Source organism: Rhinoraja longicauda, chromosome 12 (genome assembly GCF_053455715.1).
Source record: "Rhinoraja longicauda isolate Sanriku21f chromosome 12, sRhiLon1.1, whole genome shotgun sequence".
NCBI classification, from domain to species: domain Eukaryota; kingdom Metazoa; phylum Chordata; class Chondrichthyes; order Rajiformes; family Arhynchobatidae; genus Rhinoraja; species Rhinoraja longicauda.
Window position 1 is genome coordinate 29,510,675 of NC_135964.1, and position 11,721 is coordinate 29,522,395.

At 43.6% G+C, this 11,721-nt stretch overlaps 1 protein-coding gene across 2 annotated transcripts in view; it reads right to left on the minus strand.

Moving 5' to 3' along the window:
* Positions 1–1,626, minus strand: part of vwa8 (von Willebrand factor A domain containing 8) — a 207,607-nt gene extending 205,981 nt beyond the window's left edge. The window contains exon 1 of one of the 2 annotated variants that reach the window (XM_078409361.1): positions 1,257–1,626. In XM_078409361.1, coding sequence (XP_078265487.1) covers positions 1,257–1,386 — 130 coding nt within the window. In that variant the 5' untranslated portion in view covers positions 1,387–1,626. The remainder of the gene's footprint in view (positions 1–1,256) is intronic. The other variant, XM_078409360.1, reaches the window with a different exon arrangement.
* Positions 1,627–11,721: the final 10,095 nt, after the last annotated feature.

Genomic DNA, 11,721 nt, shown 5'->3' on the forward strand with positions numbered 1-11,721 from the left:
GTGGACGAATCTGGGAGTTGATGGGAAAGTGGGGAGAATTAAAAATAGGATTAACGTGGTATTGGTGAAAATGGATAGTTGATGGTCAGCATTGACTCCATGAGCTGAAGAGCCTGTTTCCTTTCTGAACTGATTTATGACCTTTGAAGATTTGGCTCAGGAGTATTTTGTCAAGACAAGATAGGGTCGTATGGTATTGGAAGGGATGGGGCGGGAATGATAAGGGTTTGTTGGGATTGTCGAATAGGGAATAAATGGAGGATGTATAGGGAGTGGGACTAGACAGTACAAATTATGAGGGCCATATGATTATTTGGGGGTAAAAATAATTGTTTAAAATTTTGGATAGGGACTAGATGGGATTAGGGATTACAGATACGTTCCATAAACTCATGAACAAACATGGGTTGTTGAGTGACAGAGGCTGAGGGGTAACTGATGGAAGTTTATAAAATTATGAGAGGCATAAATAGGGTAGTCAGTGTTTTTTTTCTCCCTAGATAGAAATGTGAAATACTCGAGAGCATAACATTAAGGTGACAGGGAGAAATTTCAAAGGAGATTTATATAGCAATTTTTGTTTTAACACAGTGGTCGGTGCCTGGAATGCCCTGCCAGGGAAGGTAGTGTAGATATGATAACATAGCAGCAATTAAACAAATACATGACCAAGCAGGGAATATTGAGATATTGATCATGTGCAGGCATTGGCATCAAGGTTGGCATCGGCAATGCGGACCAATTGAATATGTTGACTGCTATTCTGAGGCAGCGCGAAGTGGATCTTTGGTGGAGCAGTTGCCAAACCAAGTTGTGATACATTTGGATAGGATGCTTTCTAGTGGATCTGCAGATTCCATTCCATTGATTCCATTAGGGATGTGTGGGAACTGCTTGGGGTTTGAATTCCATAGGAGTATTACGGAATTATTTTAAGTAAGGATTACATGAGGATAGTGATTTTACGGGTATGTATAAGGATCCAGTCTGAAGAAAGGTCTCGACCCGAAACGTCACCCATTCCTTCTCTCCAGAGATGCTGCCTGACCCGCTGAGTTACTCCAGCTTTTTGTGTCTTATCTTCTATGAAAATGGATTATTCTGGGATTAAAGTTAATTTGATATGTATGGTGATTATTTGACCTTGTACAGGATTATTTGGGTGAGATTATTCTGGATGTGGGATGACATACCCCTGCCATTATTTTGAGATTATGTGGAGCTCGGGGGTCACCAGCAGAAACCAAGCGCCTCACCTGCTGCCGTCGCCACCCGTCGCAACGCCGGGCGCCAGGCTCCACTCAGTGGCCGCAGCACGATGTTCCTGAGTCGCCATAGGGCTGCGCCTCCGGCGCCTCTCGGTAAAAGCAACAGCTGGGGTTGCATTGCTGACCGAGAAAGAGAGGGGGAAGAAGGAAGAAGGAAGAAGGAAGGAAGGGAAACCTGGCAACCTCTATGCCGCTGGTCCTGTCGCTGGGGACGGGGGGGGAGGAGCCGGCCGGTGCAAAGTCGGGGCTGGTGCGTCGCTCAATGGCTTCCGTCGGAAATGGACGATGTCTGTTGGAGAGGTTGCCGCGGTCACCACGGTGGAGTCAACCCCGGGCTGAAGGCAAGAAGTCATAGGACCGCACAGAGAGTGATGGGAGCTGTGACTGTGGTTTGACTGTGATGAGAACATTTTGGGGTCACTATGGGCTTCTGGACGAGTGTTGCCAGGCGCTGCGAGCTCAGGCCAGTGAGAGGATGGGATGAGGGATCGCAGGTGGTTTCAGACCTGAGAGAGGTTTGGGGTCACAAACGGAGGAGAGACAGGTGTGGGATATCGTAGCTGATTGCAGGTATAAAAGGGGTTAGGGTCGCAGAGTGAGGTTAGAATTCGGACAGTGCCATAGATGAGCTTGATGTAGAGGAGGGCGTTCATTCTTATTTCAAAATAGACTTTATTCGAGAAATCAATATATACAATACATCTAGAGCATCCGCTGCTCTAGATGTCAACTTATTTACATCGGCGAAACCAAGCGCAGGCTCGGCGATCGCTTCGCTGAACACCTGCGCTTGGACCGCATTAACCAAACTGATCTCCCGGTGGCCGAGCACTTCAACTTCCCCTCCCATTCCCAGTCTGACCTTTCTGTCATGGGCCTCCTCCAGTGCCATAGTGAGGCCCACCGGAAATTGGAGGAACAGCACCTCATATTTCGCCTGGGCAGTTTGCAGCCCAGTGGCATGAACATCGACTTCTCCAACTTTAGATAGTTCCTCTGTCCCTCCCTTCCCCTCCTCCTTCCCAGATCTCCCTCTATCTTCCTGTCTCCATCTATATCCTTCCTTTGTCCCGCCCCCCTGATATCAGTCTGAAGAACGGTCTCGACCCGAAACGTCACCCATTCCTTCTTTCCCGATATGCTGCCTGACCTGCTGAGTTACTCCAGCATTTTGTGAATTATACAATACATGATCCTTACAAAACTCCATCCGACATTCCCGGAGGCTATACATACATACAATACAGATTCCCCAAATCATAATTTTACCCCACCCCCATGGCCCACCGGCGTGGAATCCCTTCCCTTATTTTGAGGGGCATCTCCACCACTCCCTGCCCCCCATGTCCCAGCAGCGGAAGGACCCAAGACTGTCACCCTCCCCCCCAGAGCCTTGGCGTTGGCTGCACCAAGCTTCAGTGCGTCCCTCAGTGGACTGTCGTCCCACTCTGTCTTCCAAGAGTGCAGGTAGCAACAGTTTTAGGGAAATCTTATTTTTAAGTCTTCTATGCTGTCAGAATCTGGTTCTCCCCATATTAAATCAAAACTTTCCCCATTGCTTGTATTTAAAATTAGTTGTTTTATATGATCATCAGGATTTAGTCTGAAATAAAAAATGGTTCTGCAGTTGTGTTTGTCTTCCTTTAATCTGAAATATTGTCACTGACCAATGGCATGCACTGCTGAATTTGTACATTGTGATCAACATCAGATGCTGGGAGCGGCACTTTCCCATGCTCCATCAATGCTTGATCGTCAGCCTTCACAATATGATTGCAAACTTGACTACCCAGAAGTACAAGACACTCACTACTGAGGACATGATCGTCAAATATGTTGTGAAAAGAATCATAATCATGAAAAAAGTGGGAAATGGTGGCCGAAAATCATAATATCCCACCTGCTATGCTCTCGACCTACTTGACAAACAAAGAGTGAATCACTACTGACCATCAGCCGAACTTTTCCAGTGGAAAGAAGCAGATACAAACTTAATTTGCCTCAATGTTGTAATGGCTTTGCTGGGCTGGTTTCAGCAGGTTTGAACCTTCTTGGATTCTGACCTTGCTTTATGAGAGAAAGTGAAGGAATTTGTTAAGGAGTTTGGTACTGACCCTGATTCAGCATCATGGTTAACATCTTTCAAAAACGCATGCAATGAACTCCACATTGCAAGAGGTGATGAGTCATAGTCCCTGTGTTGGCAAAGTGGCCAGCAGGATCAGTTAATTGGCTGCCACAAAAAGATTACTAATTCTTGACAATGCGCTGTGAGTGAGAGTGAGGAAGATGTCAAAATACTTGGTTGGTGACCAAACACCAATTCTCACCACAGGAATGACAATTGACAAAAGACAAGACGTGCAGGAGTAGGCCATTCGGCCCTTAGAGTCAGCACTGCCATTCACTATGATCATGGCTGATCATCCACAATCAGTACCCCATTCCTGCCTTCACCCCATATACCTTGACTCGGCTATCTTTAAGAGCTCTATCTAACTCTATTGAAAGCATCTAGAGAATCAGCCTCCACTGCCTTCTGAGGCAGAGAATTCCACAGATTCACAACTCTCTGGGTGAAAAAGATTTTTCCTCATCTCTGTTCTAAATGGCCTACCCTTTATTCTTAAACTGTGGCCCCTGGTTCTGCACTCCCCCAACGTCAGGAATATGTTTCCTGCCTCTAGCATGTCCAATCCCTTAATAATCTTATATGTTTCAATAAGATCCCTTCACATCTTTCTAAATTCCAGTGTTTACAAGCCCAGTCGCTCCATTCTTTCAACATATGACAGTCCAGCCATCCCGGGAATTAACAGCTTATTCTGTGTGGTTGCTGAGGAACTGGCTAGCAACCAAAGAAGCTGTTTTGGTTGCAGGGTGAGGTCGTGGAGTTTGATTTCCCACTGCCTTGATGTTTTACAATGGGCTGTGTTACACCATTAAAATTTCTTCATTCTTATCAGTTGATTTATTCTACTTTTGCACTAAAGGAGAAAATTAAATGATTGAGAGATAGAAACATGGAACTGCAGATGCTGCTTTACAAAAAAGGACACAAAGTGCTGGAGCAACTCAGCGGGTCAGGCAGCATCCTTGGAGAACATGGATAGATGACACTGGTTTGAGAACCTTCTTCAGACTGGATGAGGGGGACTGGGGAAAATAGGCTGGAAGAAAGGAGGGGCAGGACAAAGCGTGGCAGGTAATAGGTGAACACGGGAGGGGATTTTTGATAGGCAGATAATTGGACAAAGGATGAAAAACAAAGGTGTCAGACAAAAGGATTGAAGAGTTTCAAATTGTGAAGTCAGAGGAAGGAATGTAGGTAGAGGGGAGAGGAGAGATGGGCTTAAGTCCTGGTGGGCACAGTGGGGGGGCAGTTGGAAAAACGGGGAGTGTGAAGGAGAAAGTAGAGGGGAGTTGGAGCTTACCTAAAATTGGATAATTCAATGTTCATGCCAATGTTGTAGGTTACCCAAGTGGAATATGAGGTGCTGTTGGTGAGCATGGGAAGGGGAATTAAAATATTTGGCAACCGGGAGATCCAGTAGGCCTTAGAGAACCGAGCACGAGAGTTCGGCAAAACAGTTGCAGAGTTTATGCTTGGTATCACTGATGCACAGGAGGCCACATTGGGAACACTGGATGCAGTACCTGCGGTTAGGGATTAAAATGATTGGGGGCGGGACATTCTACTTTAACCGGATCTTATCTCTGTTATTGAAATTAACTATATTGCTTCTAAACTGATGAACAGGCAGTTACAAAGGCAAATACAATGCTGGCCTTTTCCAAGTGGTTTGTGTACACGAACAGTGATGTCTTGCCACAATTAACAATAATATGGGGCTTTGGAACATCATGTATATAGTTTGTTCTATATTTGTTTTTGCCTTATATTTATTTTCTACTAGACCAATTGGGCCCAAACCTCTCCTCTCTCCCTTCTCCCTCCCCTCCCCATTCCCCCCCCCTTCCCCTCCTCCCCCTCCCCCCCCCCCCACTCCATCCCCCTCAACTCCCCTTATCCTCCCTTCTCCCCCTCCCCCCTCCATCCCTAGGAGGTAGATTTAAACTTTAAAATGTGAATAACTTATATAACACCGATTTCAATGAAACTTCTTCCATTAGCACTAAAGGAACGACGGTGAGTAAGGTGGGCCTAAAATTGTCGCGCTATCGTGTACTGTTTTGGCTGTAGTTCAGGAATAAACAAACAAGAGTTTTAGTATATAGATAGAAGGAGTGCTGTGAATGTTAAGTAGGCTGATTCCTGGCACGGTGGGACTGTCATTTGAAAAGAGATTAGGCTGACTGGACCTGTATTCACTAGCCTTTAGGAGACTAGCTCATTGAAACATACTAAATTCTGCCAAGGTTCGACAGGCTGGATGCATGGAGTGTGTTTCTCTTAGTTGGATCTCGGAGAAGTCATTTCGGAGTGAAATGAGAAATATCTTCACTAGAAGATGAAACAAGAATTCTCTATCACTGTAAAAGGTCAAGTCTCTGCATATATTTAAAAAGGAGATGATTTCAATACACAAAAGGTTTCAAGAGGTATGGGTAAAGGAGGAATGTGGTAATAACACAGAGGATCAGACAAACTGAATGGCAAAGGAATTCAAAGACCATAATGGCCGATTCCTGCTCATATTTTCCTTAAGTTCAATACTGACCTCTGTATCAAGGCATTCATTTATAGTTTATATTTGCCATCTCTGAAAAGATGATTGCTGAGGTAATTTCCTTCCAGAACCCACCTTAGATAGTAGAACATCTGAAAGAAAGTGCAAATTATTTTGTTCATTTTCAGGCAAACACCTCTTCTACTATATGAAAATAACTGCAGATGCTGGTACAAATCGAAGGTATTTATTCACAAAGTGCTGGAGTAACTCAGCAGGTCGGGCAGCATCTCGGGAGAGAAGGAATGGGTGACGTTGCGGGTCGAGACCCTTCTTCAGACTGATGCCAGGGGGGCGGGACAAAGGTCCCGCCCTCCTGACATCAGTCTGAAGAAGGGTCTCGACCCGAAACGTCACCCATACCTCTTCTACTATATTTGTTCAAACAATAAAAGTACATCAGTGGAATGTTATGAAAGGGGTTGGCATTTGTTTTTGATAATCCATAAGTGAATTATCTCAGAAACTAAAAGATTGTAATAAATGCAAGTAATAGTCAGTATGTCAGGCAGCACCTGTGCAGAGAGAAAATTTTGGGTCAAGGCTGGGGCGTCGTCAGCAGTGAAGCCTCGGCGGCGGCAGCGACAGCGGTGAAGTCTCACGACGATGGGGCCTCGGTGGTGAAGCCTCGCAGCGGCGGCGATGCCTCGCGGGTCGACCCATGGTCGACGGACAATGAGAGCATGGAGGACACTTGTGAGGGGGGAGGGGAAGAACAATGGAGGACCCGGCGTGGGGGGACCGTCATGAAGGGGGAGGGGAAGAACAATGGACAATGGGGGGTGGGGGAAGGACAATGGGGATCCGGCGTGGGGGGACCGCGGCGAGGGGAGAACAATGGATAATGGGGGGGCAGAGGGGGGACAAAGGACAATGGGGACCCGGCGAGGGGGAACTGTTGGGGGGGACAAAAGGGGTAGCCGGCTTGCTTTGTAACTTTGTCAGCGCCGTAGGTGGTTGCTACTTGTATACATTGTGTATCCAAGCAAAGAATCTCACTATGCCTAGTCACATGTGATAATAAATTATTCCTATTCCTATTCCTATTAATCCAACTTTATTGGACTTTATCTTGCACTAAACAATATTCCCTTTACCATGTATCTGTGGGGAAAGCAAACACAGATTGGTAACTGCTATTCAATCAGCAATGATGGGCTTGGCTTTCCATTTAATTATTGTTACAAATTCTCCATTCCGTTTTTATTTTGGCCTCTATTATCTCCAACACTTTTCCAATTAAATTCAAAGAACAAAACCTCATTTTCCTGCACTATTGCCTTCTAGATTCAACATTGAACTCAATAATTACAGTTAAAAGGCAATTTCTGTGTTGCACTTGACATAATCTATCTTGCATATTTTATTCCTTTCTACTTTTCTGACATTTCAGATTTAATTTCTCCTTACAGCTTCTCTGGACATACCTTCACCATGCCCTTTTCAGGTGATGGCATTTAGAAGTGCGTTAATTTATTTCTGCTCTCCCTCCAATCACATACCTTCCATTCTGTTTCATATTCCCCTGCCTTTAACTGAAACTTAAACTTGATTCATATCTCACATTTATTGCTTAATATGAAATGTCATTGACCTGACACATTACTTCTGTTTCTCTCATCACACATTCTGCCTAAGTTACTGAGTTATTTCCAACATTTAATTTTGTTATGTAATTACTGGGATCCCATATTTCTCATCCCATCCATCTTTGTCCCTTTCTTTATATTAGAGAATAGACAATAGGTACAGGAGGAGGCCATTCAGCCCTTCGTGCCAGCACCGCCATTCAATGTGATCATGGCTGATCATTCTCAATCAGTACCCCGTTCCTGCCTTCTCCCCATACCCCCTGACTCCGCTATCCTTAAGAGCTCTATCCAGCTCTCTCTTGAATGCAATCTACCTACAAAGATGTCTCCCCCTACAGATGACTGCCCTTCTCAAATGTTTCATGCCACATTAGCCCATGCCTGAATATTTTCCATTTTCTGCTGGACATGGACTGCTTCATTCGCTGAATTGCAAATGGAATTAAACATTGTGCATCAACAGCAAACACCATTACTTCTAACCTTGCAACAAAAGGAAAGTCATTGATAAAGCAATTGAAGATGGTTGGGCCTAGGACATTGCCCGGAGGAACTCTTGCAGCCATGTATTGGGACTGGTTTCATTGACCTTTAACAACCAGAATCTTTGAATGGGGTAGACTCTAATTACTGTTTCCCCTAGATGATTATTACTTCATCAATTTTACCAGTGCACCTTATTGCTTACCTTGAGTTGGATAAAGTTGCTCAAAGGCTGGGCTGAATCACCCGAGAACATGAAAAAGCGATTGTCTAGGTTTGGTGAGAGAGTGATCAGCAGTTGTTTTAAGGGTAAAATGTTGGAAATACACTGCTGGAGTATTTCTATATGAATGCTATCCAGGTGATGTATGGAATCAATTGAGGTACAGACAAACAGTGATGAAGTTCTTGATGACCATAAGATTATGCAGCAGTAAAGAAAGGCAAAAGCCCATGGAAATAAAATACTGTCAAGAGAGCCAGATTGCCAGTGTAGCTAAAAAAATTATTGGGGCGACAAATATATCAGTCATGTACTCTGCGAGTAACAAGCTCGATTAAATTATTCTGATATTTAAGCAACTATGCGGCAAAACATGGTACAAGCATTGTCTTAATATCCAGATAAGTCCAGGAATCTGAAAGTCAAAGTTGAGAAAACAGTGAGGTAAATATCAAGTTGGCCTGATCAGGTATGGCAGTGACAGCTTAAACTAGGAGTTAGCTGGGGCTAAAAATCTGTCACTATTGGAACCAAGAGAATTGAAAGAGCAGAAGAGATGAAATTGGAGAATGTCAACAGGCACCAAGGGTTGGGTCTAAAGCAAAAAGCCGCCAAGAGACCTGCCTACCCAAGAGCCATCAATATGATACCAGAGATCTCATGGCCGTGGATAGGACTTGGTTTGGAAGATCACTCGGTATTATATGAGGCTGGCTTGATAAACCAGTCGGTCTTCCCTTGCCCTTTTTCATTGCATTCTTTGTGATTAGACACATTTCTTCGTGTTTTATTGAGCTAGATAGCTTTTAATACCAGCCAGTAACACCAATAATGATGCAACTACAAATGCCCCTTTATGACATTCGTCTAATCCTGCACTGCCTTGCTAAGCAAGAATCTAACCAAATAGTTTGTGCACTCAGATTTTTTTCCTCCAGAATCTAGCCCATCTTGGGTATTACTCATGTGAGATTTCAAGCAATATGTTGCCATTTTTGCCACTCATGGAATGGCCACAGCTGAAGTTGCCAATGGGGGTAGTCAGAGAGGAGGTAGGAAACTCGCTGGTCACCTCTGGGTACCGTCTAATATTTCCACTCCCTGGTGTATTTGATGTGACATTTAAGGCTGCGCCATCTATGATCCATTAGCTCTGAAATGTTCAAGGATGAAAACCAGTATCATTTTCAATACTTCAATGTTATTATAAAGTTTCAGGTTATCAATTTCCACTGATGAAAGACTCCAGGGTAAGATAGAATCACCTTAAAGTTAGATGTAGGCTACTCAAGAGTGACATCAATGTCAAAGGAGTTTTGCTTCAAGTCACTGCTTTTTAAAGATGTCAAGGATACATATCTGTGTGCAAGATGAATAGACATAGAGAATCTTTATCCTTGGGACATAACCTTAAATTAAAACAAGACCATGCCAAAATGAGCATGAAAAGTGAAGTGCAAATTCAGAACTCAAAACTGCAGAGGACAGGCCCATTGAAAATTTAAAAGCAGAGTGAATCATTTTAGTTACATCATAATATTAATGATTACAGAACAAAGGGAGTGAAGTTAAAGTAAAGGCTAAATACATCTTTTGTTTTCTCTGATTCCTCCAATGAGACTTGAACAAAATTGTTGGAAACCTGAAACAAAAACAGATGAATATTGAAAGTACTCAATAGAATCAATGGAGAGCGAAATGATTGTTTCAAATTAAAGATCTGCATAATTGCTGGGTACTGAGACATGTTTCCAATGTTTCAACAAACAAACAAATGTGTTCTGTTTTGTGAGGAAACATTTGCCTGACATATAGGACGGAAAGGTGGGAGCTGGGAGAGTTGATGGTGGTGGAAGACTGGTTAGGAAGGGAAATCAATCGTCGATCAATTGTCAAATTGAAAGTGCCCTCAGTGGACATTGGCCATTCACATTTTTTTCAACCAGAGCCGGGGGGAGGGGAGGGGTGGGGGGGCACAGTGGACCAGCGGTAATGTTGCTGCCTCACAGTGACAGAGACCCAGTTTGATCCTGATACGGGTGTTGTCTGTTTGGAGTTTGAATGTTTTCCCTGTGACCGCGTGGGTTTTCTCCGGGTGTACGGTTTCCTCCCACATGCTAAAGATGTACAGGTTTGTAGGTTAATTGGCTTTGGTAAAATAGTAAATTGTCCCTAGTCTGTAGGATAGTGCTAGTGTACGGTGATCGCTGATCAGCATGGACTTTGTGAGCCGAAGGGCCTGTTTCTGCACTATATGTCTAAACCAACTGAACGAAAGCACAAAAGGGGAAAATAAGCTAAAACCTTGGAATAAATGGAATCTTAAATGTGCGCTATATATTATTTCATTATTAAATATGGCTTTATATTTGTTTTTCAACTCGTATAATATATGTACTCAAGCCTGGAATACAGAATGGCAATACCTGTACATCCTGCACAATCAACATGATCAAATAAACCCAGTACATATCAATTTGTTTCTATTTTGGTTTCTCCTTTGATCTTTTACTTGAACCACTTGGCTGTCTGCCTTCCGCCTGCCTTTTGCCAGCTGAAACGACCCACCTACCCTCCTGCACTCTCCCACCTGTGGGAAATGTCTGCGGTTCACTATTGACTGTTACTCACCGCAGAACCCAGAATGGAAGCATCATCAACAGTCCTGAGATACTGCCTGACAAATTATACGATGAATAACTCCCTCTTTGAATTTTTCTGTTGATCTATTTTCAGCTCTGGAAACCTACAGTATCTATCTTTTCTCCCTCTTTTGTTACCTGTAACGCTGAGAACCACAAATTATAAAAGTTCCATAATGCAAAAGTCCAACTGCTTCTATACTTTTATTCTCTCTCAGAGCATATTGAGATAATTACTTTGACGCTCCTTACGTCCTCTATCCATTCTGCATCCTTTCAATCGTGGAATAGTAAAGAACAGAAGGAGTTTATAAGGTCACAAATGATAGGAGCAGAATTAGGCCATTCGTCCCATCAAGTCTACTCTGCCATTCAATCATGGCTGATCTATCGCTCCCTCCTAACCCCATTTTCCTGCTTTCTCCCCATGACAACCGTACTAGTCAAGAATCTATCTGTCTCTGATTTTAAAATATCCATTGACTTGGCAACAACAGCCTTCTGTGACAAAGAATTCCAGATTCACCACCCTCTGACTAAAGACATTCCTCAACTTCCTAAAGGAACGTCCTTTAATTCTGAGGCTATGACCTCTAGTCCTAAACTCTCCCACTAATGGAAACATCCTCTCAACATCCACTCTATCCAAGCCTTTCACTGTTCGGTACATTTCATTGAGGTCCCCCCTCATTCTTCTAAACTCATCTGGTTTACTGTACCTGTTCTTGTCCCTTGTCTGCCTACTACTGCTCTTTTTCCATCAGCCACCAAATCTCCCCACCTAATCATGAATATTTGCATAGTCTCTGCATCAATCATTAC